Consider the following 20,503-nt stretch of genomic DNA (forward strand, 5'->3'; position numbering starts at 1 on the left):
ATCCGCAAGCGAGCTCGATCCATCCACGTAGGCGAGCCCTTCTCTCCCGCAAGCAACGCCGTCGAGCTCCGATCTCCCGCAGGTCCGTTCTTCTTCAGCTTTTCCCTCCCAAGACACCCTCATATTAAGAGCATTTCGTTATCTGCCATGCAGAAAGAGATATGAGAGTGTTTGTTCCTTGTTTTCCTCATAGAAGTGTTTACTGGTGGCTGTACCAGATGAAACATCATAACAGAGAACTACAAGGCATTATCTAAACAACTCTTTCCAATCCCTAATGCAGATCAAGAGCAGTATCAGTGAGATTAAAGGTCATAACCATGACTTAACTAAGTAAACTTATATAGCTTAATTCTTTTCGCCCTTGTTAAACTGTTATATACTGGGAGGCTACGAACCTGCTCACCCGACCATCCATATGTGGATATATATATGAGCCTTGCAGGTTCAATCCTTGAGCATGGCTAGAGACATATCACATTACACACAGGTTACATTTTGTTCATTTTGTTAATAAACCCTTTAAGTTGGTTGTATACATGATGCATGGATTGAATCAAGTAAAAACACAGCAGAAGGATTAATACACGTGCAAGATTTATTCACCATCGACAGATGTTCAACATATCAATTAGCACCGGCGACAGATGTTCAACGTATATCACCAACTCGCACCTATATATTCACCACCATACCTCTCCAGCCATCAACATGTTCAACATATTCCTACCATGGCTAAATTCTATTTTCTCTTTCTCACTCTCCTCGTCCCCTCCTTCCTATCCGCCGCTCGTCATGCAAGAAACAGAGATCACCGGTGTCACCTGGATAAGTTGACAGTATCTTATCCATCGAACAAGACGGTGGCTGAAGCAGGCGTGCTCGAGCAATGGGACGAGGAAGAAGATCAAATGCGTTGTGCTGGAGTGACGGCCCTCAGGATCACTCTCGGACAGCGGGGCTTGTCCCTCCAGAATTTTGACCCCATGCCCCGAATTTCCTACATCCTTAAAAGGCAAAGCTGTAGTAGGAATTTCATATCCTTGGTGTCCCTCGACATTTCACTCAGATGAGTCAGGTGACGGATACCAGAAAGTCCAAAGGGTCAAGAAGGGTGACCTCGTGGCTGTTCCACCTGGTGCAGCTAGCGCACTGGTGCTACAATGATGGCGATGAAGAGCTTGTTGCCATAACAATTACAGATCTCAACAGTAGACTGAACCAGCTGGATCCTAGTTTCAAGGTCATTGCCAACACCTCTCTAGGCAGAGGGTAGGCTTGGTTGATTGGTGATGACTTAGATATTGATCTATAATTTTTCTTTTTAATTAGCAGACGATATATCTTGCTGGTGACTTGCCAGGCTTTAAGGAGGAGCTACAAGGTCAATGCAGGCAGACAAACGTAATCGCTGCATTCGACAGAGTTCATGGCAGAAGCCATAGGGATTCTGGTGGATCTGATGAGGAAGATTCAGAGGAAAGAAGAGAGAGGAGTTCTAGTGAATGTGGAGGAAGAGATGAGGACCATCGTGCCTGACGAGGAGCAAGAAGGAAGGGATGTGAGGGTCAACAAGGAGATGGGAAACAATGGGAATGAGACGAACGGGGAGTTTTGCAGTATCAGGCTTCTGCAGGCTATTGATAGGATAGGAGATGCAGATGTGTTCTCCAAGAAGGCCGGCTGGCTGAACAAAATAACCGAGGACAAGCTCCCCTTACTCAGGCTCGTGGATCTAAGCGCAGAGAAGGGAAGTCTTCAACCGGTATATGTCACAATTCTCTTATCACTTCTCTCTAATCTATCTGCATAGATCTATTAACTAATTTGTAAACCTAGGAGGGCATTACAGGGGTTCAAATCTGAACTACATCTCGCAGATTTCTCTCTATGCTCGTTTGGTTTACAAAAGATTGAAGTGCTGGAAAGTATCGATTTATGACAACAGATAATCATCAGACCAGAAAATCACAAATGTCTTCATTATTTCCTATCAAGAAAAGAAGTTACATTGCAAACTAGGCACCCCACTAATAATATTAACTGGCCATCTTCTATATTGGACTAATAATATTTGACAGACAACAAATATTCACATCCAGAGTCATTCAAGGCCATTTGTCCTGTCATACTCATTTATGTTTCAGTTTGATACTAAGAACTCTTTCAAAAAAAAAAAAAAATCCACCATACTAAATTTATTAAAGTTTTATGAACTATTTTGAACTTAATTACTACGATTAGAGACTCTTTCAGTATTTCTAACATCAGCGTGACTGACATTGAACAATCACAGAATGCCTTCCTTGTGCCTCACTGGTCAGTTAATGCACACTCCATCATCTATGTGACCCAAGGAGAAGGCCACCTACAGGTGGTTGACAACCAAGGAAGGGGGGTCTTCAACGTAAACATAAAACAGGGGCAGCTAACTGTAGTTCCTCAGTACTATGCTTGCATGATAAGGGCTGGAAGTAGCGGCATCAACTGGGTAACTTTCATGACCTCGTCGCAGCCAATGAGGACCCCAATCGTAGGTCGCTTATCAACCTTCACAGCTTTGCCACTCCAGCCGATGGCCAACTCCTACCGCATCCCCATTACCCAAGCTTTAGAGCTCAAGTTCAATAGGGACCATGACGAGATGCTTTTCCCTCCCACAACAACCTCCTACCAGACCACTGAGTAGTCCTGGTTAACTGTAAGTATGTTTTGGAAGTATTTTTGCACTTTCCTTTTGTTAACTTGGGAAAAAGGGAAAAAAAATTGAAAGGATTAAACTTATTATTTTATGAAGAAACCCTATTTATACAAAGTTTTATTTCTTTTATTTTGCGATCCCTCTTAGGCCTGTATTGTGCTCACTCGTATGCCATGTATAGGAACTAAATCCAACGGTATTCACAGATACACGATGAATGTCTTGATTCCTGTATCCCCAACTGAAAGGGTTCTAAAAATGAGAAGCTTGGACTGCAAAAATTAGAAAACATTTAAGATTACAACTTCTAAGTTCTAACCATAGCCAGATATTCAGATGTCAGAAAACAATTTATAAAAGAAAACCTACAATGCAAGAATCATCAGCAAAGTAACTTCAACTGAAAACACTGACTTCTAGAAAGACCATAATTTCAACAAAACGTAAATAGTTTGACAACCAGGACTACGCCGCATATAGTTTCAGAGGGATCTTGAGTAAAGAGAGCTTAGCTAACTGCAAGCTTGGTTGGCTTGTTCGAAACTCTTGGCTTGGGACTCAGCTGCACCCTCGGAGACGAGAGCTTCTAAGAGCAGGCTCTTCACCTCCCAAGCACCGTAAGGAAACCCTGGCCTCGTGTAGGCATTGAGAAGCGCAACGCTCGATTGCTTCACTAGCTTGGAGAAAGCGCTCCCGCAAATATCATCATTCCTCTGCGTCGCTTCCCACATCGTGAGCCCTGGCTCGTATCTTTCTAACACCCTCGACCCAAAAACTTTGGCAACCGATGATTCTTGAGGGATGATATTAGGCCACGCCTCTCTTCCACTGGTCCAGTGCCTGTCCCGCATCAGATACAGAAGAATTTGCATGATGCAAAATTTAGCATGTTATTCCCACACGCTTCAATTATATAAATCATGCATGCTACTATATATATAATTCCTCCGCGGTCATATCTCATGAAACAAACACAACGTAACATCCCAATCATCAAGACACTGCAAAAGACTCTCGGGTTACGTATCCAACCGGACAGAGAAGCTATGAAGCGAGTCAACCAACTTTTCTGTTATCTCATGAGGTGTTTGTGAAAATGCCTCGTGCAATTAGTGCCTATCCCGGTCCCTATCAAACGAATCGAAAAATTCCAGGGAGCATAAATGGAAAACTAAATAACTTCCCTCTTTCTTTCTTTCTTCACGATCGCAAAAAGGCTCTTTAAATTAAAATTTAAAAAAAAAAATCAGTTTTATGGTGGGCCTCTCTATATTGAACACAAGCTGTTTAGGAAAATGCCTCAAAAGAATCGGAAGTAGCTAGTTTTCGCTTACTGGGGAGAGCACCGGCCAGAGGTTCTAGTGTAGAGGAACCCGGGCCTCCTCCTCGTCAACATCGTCGCCGCCGCCTTCTCATCCTCAGCGCCAGCAGCGGTCAAGCACAGCAGCACCAGCAGCAAGACCGAACCCATCCTCCTCCTCCTCCTCCGCCCTCCTCTGTTTAGGGTTTTATCATTTTGATGCTAAAATTTTAAATTTTGAAGTTTTGGGAGTGTGAGGTGACTGCTGACAGCAGCAGAGCTTTTTAAAAAGGAAAGACAGCAGGCACGGAGCTTGACGCGTGAGTGGTGGAGCAGAGGCCGTAATTAGAAGGAGGCCCATTAAACGGGTATCAACCATGTCATGTGATCCAATTTACTTCACGGCCCAATTCCCAAATGATGGAAGTATAAAAAGGTGGAAAAGATGACGAGCTTAAAGAGAGAGAAAAATCGATCGCGATGGGACTCGAACCCACAATCTCCCGCTCCGGAGGCGAGCGCCTTATCCATTAGGCCACGCGATCAGACCATTTATAAGTGACTAGTTAAGGTTAACTAACATGTAATATTATTATGTCGCACCAAACGGAAATGAGGTGAGGTACAAAAATTAACTTCTTTTCGGTATGAGATTTTTTGAGGAGTAGGTTAAGTGAGTGGAGGCGAGGTAAGAAAAGACACAGCACAAAATCAATTCAAAAATTAGAGAGGAGTGTTTTCGTCGAAAGTTGTTTTCATTGTAGATTCCATTGAAACTTAATTTATTTACAGCGAATTACAACAAAAATAAGCAAATTACAACTCTCTTGGAAAATAACACAAAAATCGTTTATTGATTCTTGTTTTTGTGGGACTTTGCCTGTGCCGGGAACGCTATGGTTCGTGGACCGCCGAATCACAGATCGTGAAGAGGGGGTTTACTGATTCTGTTCGTTTATCGAAGTGAGAACTTGAAACGATATCTTATCGAAGTAAGATAGTCGTTCTTCTTAAAATCAAGTCAAAGCTTAATTTCAAGGCATTGTATGAAAACTCAAATCTGCTCTCTCTGCTCTGGAATGCTCGAAAATATGCTCGATCCTCGTCAGAAATGACCCTAGGGGGTATTTATAGCCTCTGGAGTTCATAACTGAAAAAACTCAACAAACGACGAAATTAGACTGGCGAGACAGTGTTTACTGTCTCACTGGGCGAGACAGTGTTTGCTGTCTCGACCCGCGAGACAGTAAATACTGTCTCGGAAACAGTAACCGCAGGCAGTTTTCATTTTAACTGCCTTCTCATGTTTCAAACTCCGTTATTTTGGCAGTTATTCACGTGATTTTCGCCCACGATGTTTTCCACGTCCCTTGGCAGTTGATGGACACGTGTAGGGTGTAGGCGTATAAAATTGCCTATAGGTCCCTTAGCACAGCTCGACGCCGATTTAACAAACGGACCACCAGGCGACGTATCCAAACAAGACCGCCAACGCTGAAGCCAAGCTATACGCAACGGAGCAGGTTAACGAGGCGACAAATCGCACCCAAGCATTGGAATGCATCCACTCGCACGCGGAATCAAACCAATGTTTAGGTGAATCACCGAGTCATCTAAACAAGAGCGAACTCGGATGAATCACGATCAAATCAACATCAATTCCGGACTCAAATTCAGAAGTTGGTTTACTGCCATATCAGGAACCCGACTCACTGCCAAATCTGGAATCAAGTCAAAGAGTCGTTGCCAAGTCAATCAACCACACAAGAGAACCAGAACCGGAAACAAAGGACGAAACGGACAAACACCCGGGGACTCGGCCGAAACCGAACCACCCCAGGGTGGCTCGGCCCAAGCCGAGCCACCCTGAGGTGGCTCGGCCAAGGCCGAGCCACCCTTAACTAGTTGATCAGCTTCCTTTGATTTCTGAACAAATATTCTAATTTTTTTTCAATCCATATCTTGTATAATGAAGCATTGAAGGCCATCCTCTTAATCTTTTGCTTAAACCTCGTGCCTCTCAAACAGGTAGAATACCATTCCAAAATACAGTTCCAATTACAGGAACGCCATCTGGATTGGAGCCATTCCATGATCTTGTTCCATACATTTGTAGAGAACTCACATTCAAAAAAGAGATGATCACGGCTCTCCATTGCAGCACCATTGCATAGACAACAGGAATTTGTAGGCAAAATCCCCATCATAGACAACCCGTCTTGCATTAACAATCTCTTTTGAATAGCAAGCCAGCTTATGATAGAATGCTTGGGGTAATTCAATCTCTCCCACATAATATTATACCATGAAACTTTGAGAGAAGTTGGAGATAATGCCCAATACAAGGCTGATGATTTAACTTTAGAATTCCTGTAGCAAGATCCAATAATATGCTTCAGATTATCAACTCCTCCAGTTAAAGTCAAGGCTTTATCCCTGATTTTCAACATTTGTTTCCAGAGCCAGGAATCATTTGCTTTAGCATTGACAGTCCAGACATCTCTGTGTTTTAAATAGGTATCGTGAATCCACTTGATCCATAGGAGCTCTTTATTCACATGGATATACCAGATGTTCTTCAAGGCAGCAGCAACGTTCCAGAGTTTAGCAGAGAAAATGCCTAATCCACCATATTTTTTCCCCTGGCAGATTTTCTCTCATGCCACTAGTGAGGGTTTATGCTTATGATCAGTTCTCCCCCACAGAAATTCTCTGTTCATTTCATCAATTCTATGAAGAACTTTCACTAGCAAGATGTAGCTGGATGTCCAAAAAATTTGGACACCTAAAATCATACTTTTTATAACATGTATTCTTCCTGCATAAGAGAGGTTCCTGGAAGACCATTTTTGAAATTGACTGTTAATCTTGTTAAGTAGAGGATGACATTCAATATAGGAAAGCCTTTTGCATATGAGGGGGACTCCAAGGTATCTGATAGGTAGAGTGCCTTCAGTGAAGCCCAACAAGTCATTTATAGAAGACTTAACTCTTTCATTCACACCACCAAAGAAAATATGACACTTATTAGGATTTTCTTCAAGCCCAGAAGATGCACTAAAATATTGTATACATTGATAGAGTTTTTGAACTGATATGATATCTCCCTTGCTAAAAAGTAGTAGATATCTTGAGTCTTTTACATTTAGGATGGAATTTGAATTGATTGTCATTCTTCAATAAATCCAAGCATCTCGAGAGATAATCCATACCCAAGATAAAGAGATATGGGGATAGAGGGTCTCCCTGTCTCAAACCCCTTTTACCTTTGAAGAATTCATAGAGTGGTCCATTTAAAGAAATGGAATAAGAAGGGGAAGATATACATGTCATAATCCAACCCACCACCTTATTTGGGAAGCCCAGGCCAATAAGCAGATCTCTCAAAAATTTCCAGCTAATAGTGTCAAATACTTTTTTAATATCAATACTAAGCATTACTCTATGGTGTTTTCGTCGAAAGTCACCTTAGTCATTGATTTCATTAAACTTTAAGCGTTACAAATGAATTCAAATAACAAAAGAACAAAAGATTACAACTTTCTTGAAAATAAACGCAAGATCCGTTTATCGGCTCTTGCTTGCGTGGGTTCTTCGCCGGTGCCGGGGTTAATCCGTGGACGACCTCGAATCAGATCCGGTTGCAGAAAATTGGGCAGAGCTTCTACCTCACCAAGGGGGTATTTGCTTGAAGTCCTGGAATCGACAAAGCGATTTCAGGGCTCTTCTCGAGATTAAGACAAAGCCTAATCTCAAGGAACGGACGTACGAGCTTCAGATCCTTCGAACGGCTTCTCCTTTGCTCCGAAGTTCACCGGGATCTCGCTGTCCTTTGCTGAAATTTCGTGCTCCTTCACTCTCCAATCCAGCAGCACCTCGTCCTCTTGATAAAATTCCAGATCCAGAAAATGGAGGCCTTTGGTTCATATTTATAGGCCTCAAAATGCGGTTATTTGGATAAGAACAAGGGATTTGGCTCTATCTTTAGTCAACAGCAGCCTAACCACGTTTGAGGATGATCTCAAGTCAGTTAAGAACCCCTGGAACCGATAAACCCTGCAAAAAACCAATTAAAAAACCGTCAAAACGTGTTTGGGACATTAGACTGCGCGGCAGAACAATCTGACCCGCGCTCGCGCGGGTCGGAATAATCCGACCCGCGCTTGCGCGGGTCGGAAATATCCGACCCGCGCATGCGCGGGTCGGAATCATCCGACCCGCGCTTGCGCGGGTCGGATTGATCCGACCCGCGCTTGCGCGGGTCGGATTGATCCGTCCCGCGCTTGCGCGGGTCGGATTGATCCGTCCCGCGCTTGCGCGGGTCGGATTGATCCGTCCCGCGCTTGCGCGGGTCGGATCATTCCGTCCTGCGCTTAGCGCGGGTTCGCCGACTTTCTCCCTTTTTTGGTTTCTTTCTTCCGGGACTTGTTCTTGTTGCGTATTCGTTCGATTTGTTGACTTGTATGCTTCATCGCGAGACCAATCGTCGAACACGCGTTGGTTAACATACGCGTGCTGATCGATGCGCGCGGGCTGATTGACGTGCGTGCGTTGACCGGCGCGCACGAGTTGGTTGACGTGGCGCGCACGAGTTGGTTTGACGTGCACGTGTGTTTGACTGACGCGCACGCGTTGATTGACGTGCGTGCGTTGACTGGCACGCACGAGTTGATTAACTTGCGCGCGTTGACCGGCGCACACGAGCTGATTGACGTGCGCGCGTTGACTGGCGCGCACGAGCTGATTGACGTGCACGCGTTTGACCGACGCGCACGAGTTGGTTTGACGAATCTTCTTGACTCGCCCATTCATTGCTTCGAGTTTCGTGCGGGCTCTTGTAGACAATTTTAGACGCCTACAGGGTTGAGTGTCCAGACTACCCGAGTCGCCCCTAGCGAGGGTGAGCTGGCGTGATTGATTAATGCTGACACGACATACGTGTCGACTCCAAGAGAAGAATTAACACTTAGGTTAATTGATGTCATAACAAATAGAAATCAAAAGTTTTGACAAGACAATCCTCTTTTATATGTAGCATAGATATAAGCAACTAATATGCCCTAAATGAAGGTCATTATGTCCTTTTGCACTCTTGATTGGCATTTTCTTGATATGACATATAAGATACAAATGATGACTTAGATGCATAACATGTCGGCATATCATCAACTATGAGCATAAGCGCATCAAACTGAAATATGCTGAAAAAGAAACCTTTTAATTATTAGCTAATAATTTAAGAAGTTAAAATGTTTTTTAACAAAAAAAAAAACAAAAACAAAAAACAAAAAACAAAAAACAAAAACAAAAACAAAATGTTTATAAGTTCAGAAACAGTTCTTTTACACAAGTATTCATCTTATTAGATTCTAATATTAGAAACAGTTTTCTTATCTGACTCGTTTAAAAAAATTAGCAGATTTTCTCCACTATTTATTGCTTAAATAAAAAAAATTAGCAGATTTTCTCCACTACGTATTGCTTAAATTTCAATCTCCGTTGGATTCTTTCCAAAAAAAGTTTTATGAAGTTACAAAAAATAAAAAATAAAAAAATAATAATAAAAAAGGTTCATGAAGTTACAAAAAGTGAAAAGTAAAAATAAAAAATTCAAAATTATAAGTTTTATGAAGTTACAAAAAAATAAAAATAAAGTTTTGAGTTGCTCAGAGATTGTGCTTTTAATCCAATGGAAATTGGTTGATGGTGATGGAACCCACCATCACTAGAGCACTTTTCTTCACCGCTTCCTCAGAGTTCGAACTCTAGGCCTCAGACTCGAGCAAGGTCTAGCCAACTGCGCTAATGCGTTCTTGTGGTGAGAACTTCCACTTAACTTTATAATCAACATTAATTCTACTACTAATTCCACAAATTCCTCTTCACTTTAATTAGAAGGGGTTTTAAATAATAATAATAAATAAATAAATAAGAAGGAAAAAGTGAAACTCTTTCCGATCCCACCACACCTCCTCTCCCTCTATAGTGCATTGGACCCCACATCAAAATTTTTTAAAAAATTTGATGTGGGGCCCAATGCACTATAGAAGGAGATGAGGTGTGGTGGAGGGTGTGGTTTAGGGTGTGCCCCTGTCACCACTCCCACAACAATGGAAGGTTGTTCACTTATTACTCTCTAACGTATCACCATTAAATCTAACCTGACATGTATCAATCATGTGATGAAAAGACCAAAATACCCCCTAATCCTTATAATTTAATGGAAATAATAAAAAGAATAAAATAGTTATTTTTTGAGAGCCGGCGGATGTCTTCTTCTTTTGTGGTCACGTGCTTAGACTTGATAATCTCATTTTGGGAGGTTAAGTGAAGTCAGAGAATTTTAGGAGAGTTATGTGCAAAATTCCTCAAAGTTTTGAGCGGTTGTGTAATTATCTCAAAAATGACCAAACTCAAGGGGTTTTTGTAAAATTTGCCTACTTCTAACTTACGATCTTATTCAAAATGAAATTTGTTTTTTTTTAAAAAAAATCGGATATCTATATACTATAATTTTTCTTTATATATTCATATTTTAAACTTACCGATCACTCCAATTTGCGAGTAAAAGAAAAAAGAAACTTAGATTAAGTTTTTGTGTGTATCTTTTTCATGAGGGACCGGTTAAATTTTCCCCCTTGCCACAGTGCCACTCTAATCACAATGTAAATACCAACTGCATAGTGAAAGTGTTGTTAGTAAAAAGTGCTGCCCCATGCAGTTGTAGTTATACTGGGTTCAATTATAATTCTCTAACTTTTAGTAATGTAATTGCAATTGCATGTGCTTTTGGGGTACGAGGTTTTTCTTATATTTTAAAATTACACTTTTATTGGGGGTCCAGACAGTTAAAAGTTGCAGCACAAACCCCATTTACAACTGGAAAATGCAACTTGGGTCCTTTTGCAGTTAAATCGCTAGTTGCTATGAAAAAAATAACCGACTGATTCAAAATGTCTTAATTGTATATAACTGTAGTTGCAATGAACCAAACATCCTCTTAATCTTTAGGTTTTTCCTCCCTATAAATCATCTTAAAAATAGGATATTATACATAAATTGTCTTTCAATATTAATTTAAATAAACCACATTTAAAATGAGTTTTTGTTGCAATTAACCACTTCCCAGTTAAATTTTTACTAAAAATAGAAAATGATCTTTAAAAGGTCACGATCAAAATACATCACTGTAGGCGTCAAAAATTGCATATAGGTCCCCGAATACAACTCGAAGCAAAGAGTGGACGAATCGAGAATGTTCACGTCAACCAGCTCGCGCGCGTCAGTCAACACACGCGCGTCAGTCAACACACGCGCGTCTGTCAACTCGTGCACGTCGGTCAACACGTGCGCGTTAATCAGTTCGCGCGCGTCGGTCAACACGCGCGTGTCAATCAGTTCACGCGCGTCGGTCAACACGCGCGCATCAATTAGTTCGCGCAAGTCAGTCAACGCGCGTACGTCAGTCAGCTCGCACGCGTTAATCAGTTCGCACACGTCAATCAGTTCGCACGCGTCAATCAACACGCGCGCATCGATCAACTCCAAGCGACCGAATACACTTGTCAGTCAACCTGCGCTTATCGGTCAGTTCCAAGTACCGTAAAGAAGCTAACGAGCGCATGAAGTAAGTTAGCAAATCGTACAAGTAAACAAGACGGTCAAACACGCAAAACGGTGGAAAATACAAGTCCCAGAAAAGTTGGAAAACACCAAACATTTCAGCAAAAGAGCCGAACTACCCGCACCCGCGCGAGTCGAACCGCGTTGACCCGCGCCCCCCGCGGGTCAGCAGCGCTCGTCGCGCTGTTTTGACCCGAAAACGCGTTTTTCGACTGTTTTGTGCTGTTTTCTCGAGATTTATCTGTTCCAGGGGTTCCCAACTGACTTGATATCATCTACAAACGTGGTTAGGCCGTTATTGACTGAAGATAAGGCCAACTCACTCATTCTCATCCACATACCCACATCCGGAGCCCTATAAATACAAGTCTAGGGCCTCCTTTCAGCGGGGACGATTTATTATCAAGACGATGAGGTGCTGTCGAACTCCAGAGCCAAGAGTCACGAATTTCAGCGAGGTTTAGCGAGATCTCGGCGAACTCCAGCATAAAGAAGGAGCTATTCGAAGGATCTGAAGCCCGTACGTCCGTTCCTTGAGATTAGGTTTTGTCTTAATCTCGAGAAGAGCTACTGATTTCTCTTGGTCGATTTCAGCGCTTCAATCAAATACTCCATCGGTGAAGGCGAAGCTCTGCCTAATTTTCCATTAACCGGATTCAGATCTAAGGCGATCCACGGATATCAAAATCCCCGGCACAGGCAAAGATCCCGCACAAGCAGAAGACCGATAAACGATCTCCCAGCGTTTGTTTTGACGAGAGTTGTAATTTTTTGTTTTCATTGTGTAAGAGTCTTATAAAAAGACTATCTTTTTTTGTTTTCATTATAACGACTGAAGTTGTAATGAATACCGCAATGAAGAAATCAACTTTTACCGCAAACAAACTAGCGACCACAGTGGAAGCCAACAGCTTCGCTGCCGAAGCTGTCGTGTCGCAACCTCGGATCTGCATCCTGATTGAAGAAGTGGTCGAATACGAGTTCGACCAACTAAAGTTTGAGGAGTATCTGTCGTCCTCCTCCAGATCTTCCGCCCTTCATAAACGTAGGAAGGTCAACGCCCCCGTTGCTGCACCTCACAACGCCCCTTCGGCCTCCAATGAAGTTGGAGTTACAGATCTGAACTCCTCCTCAATCAAGGAGATAGCCGCTGGATCCGCGTCAATCCTATCAAAGAGGGCACATCAAAGGCAACGCCAACGACTTGCGCGTCGACTTGCTAAGGCTTTGGAGCCAGTTGACGGGATTTGCTACGAAGCGGATCTGAAGTCCAGAAGGTGCCAACCCCCTCAACAGCCAGCAAATGGCCTTTTCTCCAAGCCAATGATAAATGAATGGGTCCGCGTCAAAAGGACGCGTTCAACGCTCGAAGAACGGATTCTAAAACGCCGTGCGTTGCTTGCGCACGTGCAAATTCTTATGAAGAAAGCACAAAAGATGCAGAAGAATGACATAGTTAGGAAACAACCAAGGCTCCATCAAACTTGGAGGCTAAAGTCCGAAGCAGTGGCCAAAAAGATCGAAAAACGCGGGTCACCCAGATCCGACCCTCCAGCTCGCGGGTCACTCAAATCCGACCCTCCAAGTCGCGGGTCACCCGAATCCGACCCTCCAGCTCGCGGGTCACCCAGATCCGACCCTCCAGCTCATGGGTCCCCCAAATCCGATCCTCCAGCTAACGGGTCACCCGGATCTGACCTTCAAACCCGCGGGTCACTCAAGTCTGACCCGTGCCAGGGTCAAGACAAAAGACGTTCTACACCTGTTTCGTCGATCCCTTCGAGTTCCGCACCTCCGGTGGAGCACCGCGACAGCATGGATTTGTCCCATTTCAAGATGAGGATGGCGGATCGCCTAGGTCCTTCGCGCAAGGATCAAGGAAAAGTTTCGATCAAAGAACGCTTGGGTCCGGTGACTGAACCCCGAGCAACTATTCGACCTGGGGGTCACATATGGAAAACTCCTGTAAATGACCGCCTAGGACTGGGAGTCATTATCCAAGAGCCCGTTAAGGTATCGTGCTCCTGAAAGCGCAGCTCTAAACGTGTGACTCTCGAGAACGCCAACAAGGCAGCAAGCCCTCAGAAGGAAACATGTTCGTCAGATGATGACGTTATACATGAGGAGTCGTGCCAACACACAATAGGCTGCTCTAGTCTTCGGACCGATGAGTTGTACTATCGGGTTGAGGGTACGAATAGATCTTGAAAGAGAGGTACCTGAGAAACGGGCTCTCACTGTCCGTGCACCAACATTGTCAGGGCAGTATTATCAGCGTGTAGCTGCCCCAAGACCGCTCCGCAGAGGGTTTTGGTATTTGAGGATCTCTAACGGAGCGACTAAGTCCAAGCCAAAACATTTCCATAAGAAACAATTGGTCATTCAAGGTGATGAACTCCCGGAAGTCATAATAAATATGACTGATAAGGGAAAGTCGATTCGACCTTCTAGCTCTGACCCGCTTATATCGTATCGTCTAACCCGGTTGCGATCGGGAACTATTAGACAAAGAGATTATCAGAGAATACAAAGAGGATTATCCTCGGATGATGAAGCATCAGATGCCAACTCTGCAGTCGCTTCTAACAAAATGATGTCCAGCCCAGGATAATCCCACGAGGCATTCATGATCAACACCGAGCAAATCGCCAAAATTCTCAAGGATGCTCTAACCAAGCAGAAAGAACGAGGCATTCATGATCAACACCGAGCAAATCGCCAAAATTCTCAAGGATGCTCTAACCAAGCAGAAAGAGGCATTCAAGATTGAAATAGAAATGGCTATGCTACGGATGAGGGAAGAGCATGACCAACAAATTCGGACTTTGTCCAATCAGTTTGGTGAATCCAGCCGTTGTAACCTTGCTGATCAAGCAAGTAGCGATTCCGATGTGGATGAACGTCTCAATGCTGTGAACCCTCCCGTTGACCAGAACACCAGGGGTGGTCCCGCCAATGATAACAACACTAGGGGTGGCCCCGTTGTTCCTCTCACAAATCGTCCGAAGCATGATACAGATGAGGACGAAAAGATGAAAGACCTCGAGAGAAAAGTCAACGCTCTGATTTCTGATCGCGAGGAAAAGAAGACCGGAATTCCGTGTCCTTACCCGAGAGAGTGGGATTCGATCCCGTATCCGGCAAAGTTCAACCTGATCAACTTCACGTCGTTCGTGTTGATCAACTTCACGTCGTTCGACGGGAAGGGTTCGTCCACTCAACATTTGATCTACTTTATGTCCCACTTAGGTATGATCTTCAGCAATGAAGCCTTGATGGTTCGGTCATTCGTTGGCACCCTTCGCGGGCCCGTCATCGATTGGTACTGTCGTCTCAAGTCTGTAAGTATCAACAGCTGGGACGACTTGAAGAACCTGTTCCTCGCTTACTTCTTTGATAATGACGCCGAGGTGTCAAGTAGGACACTCTTTGAGGAGAACAGGAAGACGGCGAGACGATCGACGAATTCGTCAAACGCTTCCGGAATAAGGCGATGAACTGCCGAGATCCAATCATGGAGGATTTCATTCTCCAAACCTATCACAACAACCTCTCCTTGGACGTGTTGGAAGTTATGGGAGTAGCACCGATCAACACCTGGAAAGAGTTGAAGATGCACGGAAAGCGGGCCGAACGCTTCCTCCGAAGAAAGAAGGCCGAGATGAGCCAACCGACGGCTAATCCTCCGAACTCGAACTTCACCTCCCATGGTAAGGGAAAGACACCTGCAGCAGTTGACATTAATCAGATGTCACAATAACAACCCCGAAGACAACAAAAGACTTCGGATCCGAGACTCCAAAAAGAGTACTCTTTCAAGGACGAAGACGTTCCACCCATTTTCGAGTCCCTCCTTGAAAATAACAAGATCAAGATACCACCTATTGCAGATCAAGAGGAAGCTGATAATACTGCATATCCGCAGTACTGTGCGTACCACAGAAGGATCCTTCATCCTACCAAGGCTTGTTTCGCTCTCAAGAATAGCATCCAAACCTTGGTTGAAGCTGGCGTTATAACGCTAAATTGAGCCGAATGAACACTCCAAAGAGTATACGAGTATAAACTGCTTCTCAATCCTCCAACCGGTATATGAGATTAAATTGCTCCCTAAAACTCCAACAGGTATATGAGTCTAAACTATTTCCTTTCTTTCACATGAAGTTCCTGGAAAATGTCATGCCTGGTATCCTTAAGGATAACCCGGTCATCCAACTAAGTACAATGTTAGACCCAGTTTCGCAAAGGAAGCTGGGGGTGGATGATTTATGTAACAGGAAGCTCCCAGGAGAATTATACATGTAATTTTCCTAGGGATAACCCGATCATTACGAACGAAGTGATAAACACTAAACTCCCACTGTGATTTTCGAACACTCTTTTGCTGAGATGAGATGAGATCACTTTGTTGGATCAATTTTCCCTCACAAAACTCTCATTGGTGTTTGACGACTCACAATCTTCCCCCATAAAATCCCCCACCGATCAGACTAATTGACGGTGGGACCATCAAAATTTTTTTCGGTTGAATCCACTCAAACTTCTATAAGTTTGTGCATTCAACACTCCCACTGTAATTTGTACTCTCACTCTCACTGTTCACTTGGTCAAACCTTCCTATAGTTAGGACCACAATCAAACTCCCCTCTCGATTCTTTCAATGAACGAGAGGTCCACTTTCAAATCGAGTGATCAAATATTCCTACAGTTAGGACCACAATCAAACTCCCCTCTCGATTCTTTCAATGAACGAGAGGTCCACTTTCAAATCGAGTGATCAAACCTGCCTACAGTTAGGACCACCTTAAACTCCCACTTGGTCAAACCTTCCTACAGTAAGGACCAAAACCATAATTTACTCTCGATAAACGAGAAATCCATCTCTAGTTCGGTAATCAAACCTTCCGACAGTTAGGGTTACCCGAATCTTTTTGATTCTCGGAGTGGAGATCCCACTCTTAGTTTCACCTTCCCGGATTCTTAAAGTAGAGATCTCACTTTGAGTTTCCTTTTACAACTGGAGATAGAATATAAAATTCTTCCTCTTCAGCTTTTGGAGATAGAATATAAAATTTTTCCTTTCCCGCATCGGGTTCGTCTTTGCCCCAAGAGAAGACACAATTTTTTCAACTCCCAAAATCCGTGTCTCACACACACGGGGAATTTTATCCCGAATCATGAGTAGGGATAAGTCAACACCTAACACGCGTTACCGGTTTAGACTTTCACCGATTAAAAAAGACACCAGAGTCCAAGTCTGGGGCATTTTATCCCGAAACCTAAGTAGGGATGAGTCAGCACTTAACTCCCGTTGCTGGGTGGTTTGCTCCCGTAAAAACTACCGAGTCTACGTATTCAGTATCATAGCAACAAAAATCCATGTCTTTCATGCATGGGAAATTTTATCCCGAATCCTGAGCAGGGATAAGTTAATGCCTAACACGCGTTGCCGGTTAGTTCTTAACCGTAAAAAGAACAAAAGCTCACATATTCGACATTATGGCAGGTTGTTATTCATAACGTCAAAATCCGTGCTTCACACGCACGGGGAATTGTATCCCGAATCCTGAGCAGGGATAAGTCAACGCCTAACACACATTGCCGGTTTAGTCTTTTACCGATTGAAGAAGACACCAGAGTCCAAGTCTGAGAAATTTTATCCTGAAACCTAAGTAGGGATAAGTCAGCGCTTAACACACATTGCCGGGTAGTCTATTCTCGTAAGAAAGACAAAGTTTACGTATTCAATATCGTAGCACTAAGAGAATTAACTCTCTTAGCACAACATCACATGCGGAACGGACTTAAACAATCCGCATGCAAGCCCGATTCAAATGGTGATCGGTAAAGGTACATCAAATCCGTTAAAGGCTGAGGATTTGCCAAAAATCCTAAGTCTACGTCTGATACACGTTGTTGTTTAGTCTTTTCACAGGAGAAAGACGAAGTCTACGTATTTAATATCGTAGCACTAAAAGAGTTAACTCTTTTAGCACAACGTTACGTGCAGAACGGACTTAACCCAACTCAAACGGTAGTCGGTAAAGGCTCATCAAACCCGTTGATGGCTGAGGATTTACCAAAAATCCTATAAATGTGAGAGTCATTGACGCACCAGCCCCATTAGTTGGTCTCGTGACTTGAGCATCCAACAACTTCGGGATAAGATCCACACATGCATATGAATCAGCTTTAATAGTTGGTCCTGCAGCCCAACATTTGGGACCGCTACGCTCCAACGCATTAAGAGCTTAAACTGTGTAGACTACAGCAAACGTACAAATATAAACTATGTTAACGCCGATCGATACAAAACCCTAAAGTCAACGCCGATCAATGCGTAGCCCTAGGTCAACGCCGATCAACGCGTTGCGATGCAGCTAAGTAGTTCAAAGTCAACTCAATGACACGAGCCAAAATTAACTTATCAATTTTGATTCGAGACTTCAACAACGGTCAGACGATAAACGCAACACCAAAAAATTTTTAGCTATTCGACAAAATACTAAATAGACTGAAAAGTGGAGAAGTTGAGAACTGAAGCCAATTATAGGTCCTTTGACACCGATTGAAGGTGGGGGGGGGTCTATCACATCCAAAGTATTTCAGACTCATCTATAAAAGAACGAGGCTGAAACACTTTGGAGGGGGTATTTGTAGGCATCAAAAATTACCTATAGGTCCCCGAATACAACTCGAAGCAAAGAGTGGACGAATCGAGAATGTTCACGTCAACCAGCTCGCGCGCGCAGTCAACACACGTGCGTCTGTCAGCTTGTGCACGTCGGTCAACACGTGCACGTTAATCAGCTTGCGTGCGTCGGTTAACACGCGCGCGTCAATCAGCTCACGCACGTCGGTCAACACGCGCGCGTCAATCAGTTCTTGTGTGTCAGTCAACTCGCGTACGTCAGTTAGCTCGCACGCGTCAATCAGTTCGCACGCGTCAATCAGTTCGCACACGTCAATCAACACGCGCGCGTCGATCAACTCCAAGCGACTGAATGCATTCGTCAGTCAACTTGCGCTTATCGGTCAGTTTCAAGTGCCGTAAAGAAGCTAACGAGCGCATGAAGCAAGTTAACAAATCGTACAAATAAACAAGACGGTCAAACACACAAAACGGTGGAAAATAAAAGTCCCAGAAAAGTCGGAAAACACCAAACAGTTTAGCAAAAGAGCCGAACAACCCGCGCCCGCGCGAGTTGAACCGTGCCGACTCGCCGCCGACCCGCGCCCCCCGCGGGTCAGTAGCGCCCGTCGCGCTGTTTTGACCCGAAAACGTGTTTTTTGACGGTTTTGTACGGTTTTCTCGGGATTTATCTGTTCCAGGGGTTCCCAATTGACTTGATATCATCTACAAACGTGGTTAGGCCGTTATTGACTGAAGATAAGATAGAATCACTCATTCTCATCCACATACCCACATCCAGAGCCCTATAAATACAAGCCTAGGGCCTCCTTTTAGCGGGGGCGATTTATTATCAAGACGAGGAGGTGCTGTCGAACTCCAGAGCCAAGAGTCACGAATTTCAGTAAGGTTTAGAGAGATCCCAGTGAACTCCAGCATAAAGAAGGATCTATTCGAAGGATCTGAAGCTCGTACGTCCGTTCCTTGAGATTAGGCTTTGTCTTAATCTCGAGAAGAGCTACTCATTTCGCTTGGTCAATTTCAGCGCTTCAATCAAATACTCCCTCGGTGAAGGCGAAGCTCTGCGTAATTTTCCATCAATCGGATCCAGATCTAAGGCGGTCCACGGATATCAAAATCCCCGGCACAGGCAAAGATCCCGCACAAGCAGAATACCGATAAACGATCTCACCGTGTTTGTTTTGACAAGAGTTGTAATTTTTTGTTTTTATTATGTAAGAGTCTTATAAAAAGACTATCTTTTTTTGTTTTCATTATAACGACTGAATTTGTAATGAATACCGCAATGAAGAAATCAACTTTCACCGCAAACAATCACTTGTCAAAAAATGAGTTACATATTAATAAAATGAGTTACACCAAACATGCCTTTAAGATGAGTTTTTTAGGGCATTTTAAGTTGTCAAAAGAGGGGGGGAAATTAACTTGAAGGTGGTTGACTGTAAAAAGCATTTTATGTATAAATTGACATTGAAAGGTTGTTTCTGCATAATTAGGCGGTTTGTAGGAAAAAGCCCTACATAGGGCTGTCCATCGGGGCCGGCCCGGGCTGGGTAAAACCGAAGCCCGGACCCGGGCCCGGTTGGCCCGGGCCTGAGCGGGCCGGGCTTCGGACCAGATTTTTTTTTTATTTTTTAATTTTTTTAAATTTTTTAAAAATCACCATAAATCATAAAATATACATAAAAATTACAAAAATTAACATAAAATTTTTTTAATAACTTGAAATGACATAAATTACAAGTACAAAAAATTATAAAAATAAAAGATGATAAAAATAACTTCTTTATTAATAATCAGTAAATCCTTTATAAGTATAAATTTATTTCGGAATTCGTCGCATCACAATAGATGAGTACATCCCAACTAGGTTGACACCTACTCACCTATATCACTATCATTTACAATTTTTTTTCGAAATAATTCATTACAAATTTAAAGCTAATAAATAAAAATTACAATTTGATGAATATTATCTAATCTTTATACCTATCTGCTAGTCTCAACTCTTTAAATTTATCTTCAATTACAGCCATCTGATCGATGCCTTGTGTTCTCTTCTCGTACCTCCACCAATCTAGTAAGCACATCACCGCTTGTACAGTATACAGATCTAAGCATGTCCTGTGGTCGTCGATCAAACGTCCTGCTATGCTGAAGGCGGATTCCGAAGCTACCGTCAAATGCTGCACTATTAGTAAGTCACGAACAATGGTGAAAAGTATAG

The 20,503-nt window shown here is 43.3% G+C and overlaps 2 protein-coding genes and 1 non-coding gene across 3 annotated transcripts; 1 reads left to right on the forward strand and 2 right to left on the reverse strand.

The window, feature by feature from the left end:
- Positions 1,279-3,080, forward strand: LOC109836330 (11S globulin seed storage protein 2-like). The gene is made up of 2 exons (XM_020404193.1): positions 1,279-1,765; positions 2,297-3,080. Exons 1-2 carry the CDS (start codon positions 1,430-1,432, stop codon positions 2,687-2,689), a joined length of 729 nt encoding a protein of 242 aa, XP_020259782.1. The 5' UTR covers positions 1,279-1,429; the 3' UTR covers positions 2,690-3,080.
- LOC109836329 lies at positions 2,959-4,259 on the reverse strand. The gene is made up of 2 exons (XM_020404191.1): positions 4,036-4,259; positions 2,959-3,541 (listed from the first exon to the last, which is right to left on the reverse strand). The coding sequence occupies exons 1-2, from the start codon at positions 4,170-4,172 to the stop codon at positions 3,214-3,216; spliced, it is 465 nt and encodes a 154-aa protein (XP_020259780.1). The 5' UTR covers positions 4,173-4,259; the 3' UTR covers positions 2,959-3,213.
- TRNAR-CCG lies at positions 4,474-4,546 on the reverse strand. Its single transcript has one exon. It is a non-coding gene; the product is annotated as a tRNA-Arg (tRNA).

Source organism: Asparagus officinalis, chromosome 4 (assembly GCF_001876935.1).
Source record: "Asparagus officinalis chromosome 4, Aspof.V1, whole genome shotgun sequence".
In the NCBI taxonomy this organism is placed as follows: Eukaryota; Viridiplantae; Streptophyta; class Magnoliopsida; order Asparagales; family Asparagaceae; genus Asparagus; species Asparagus officinalis.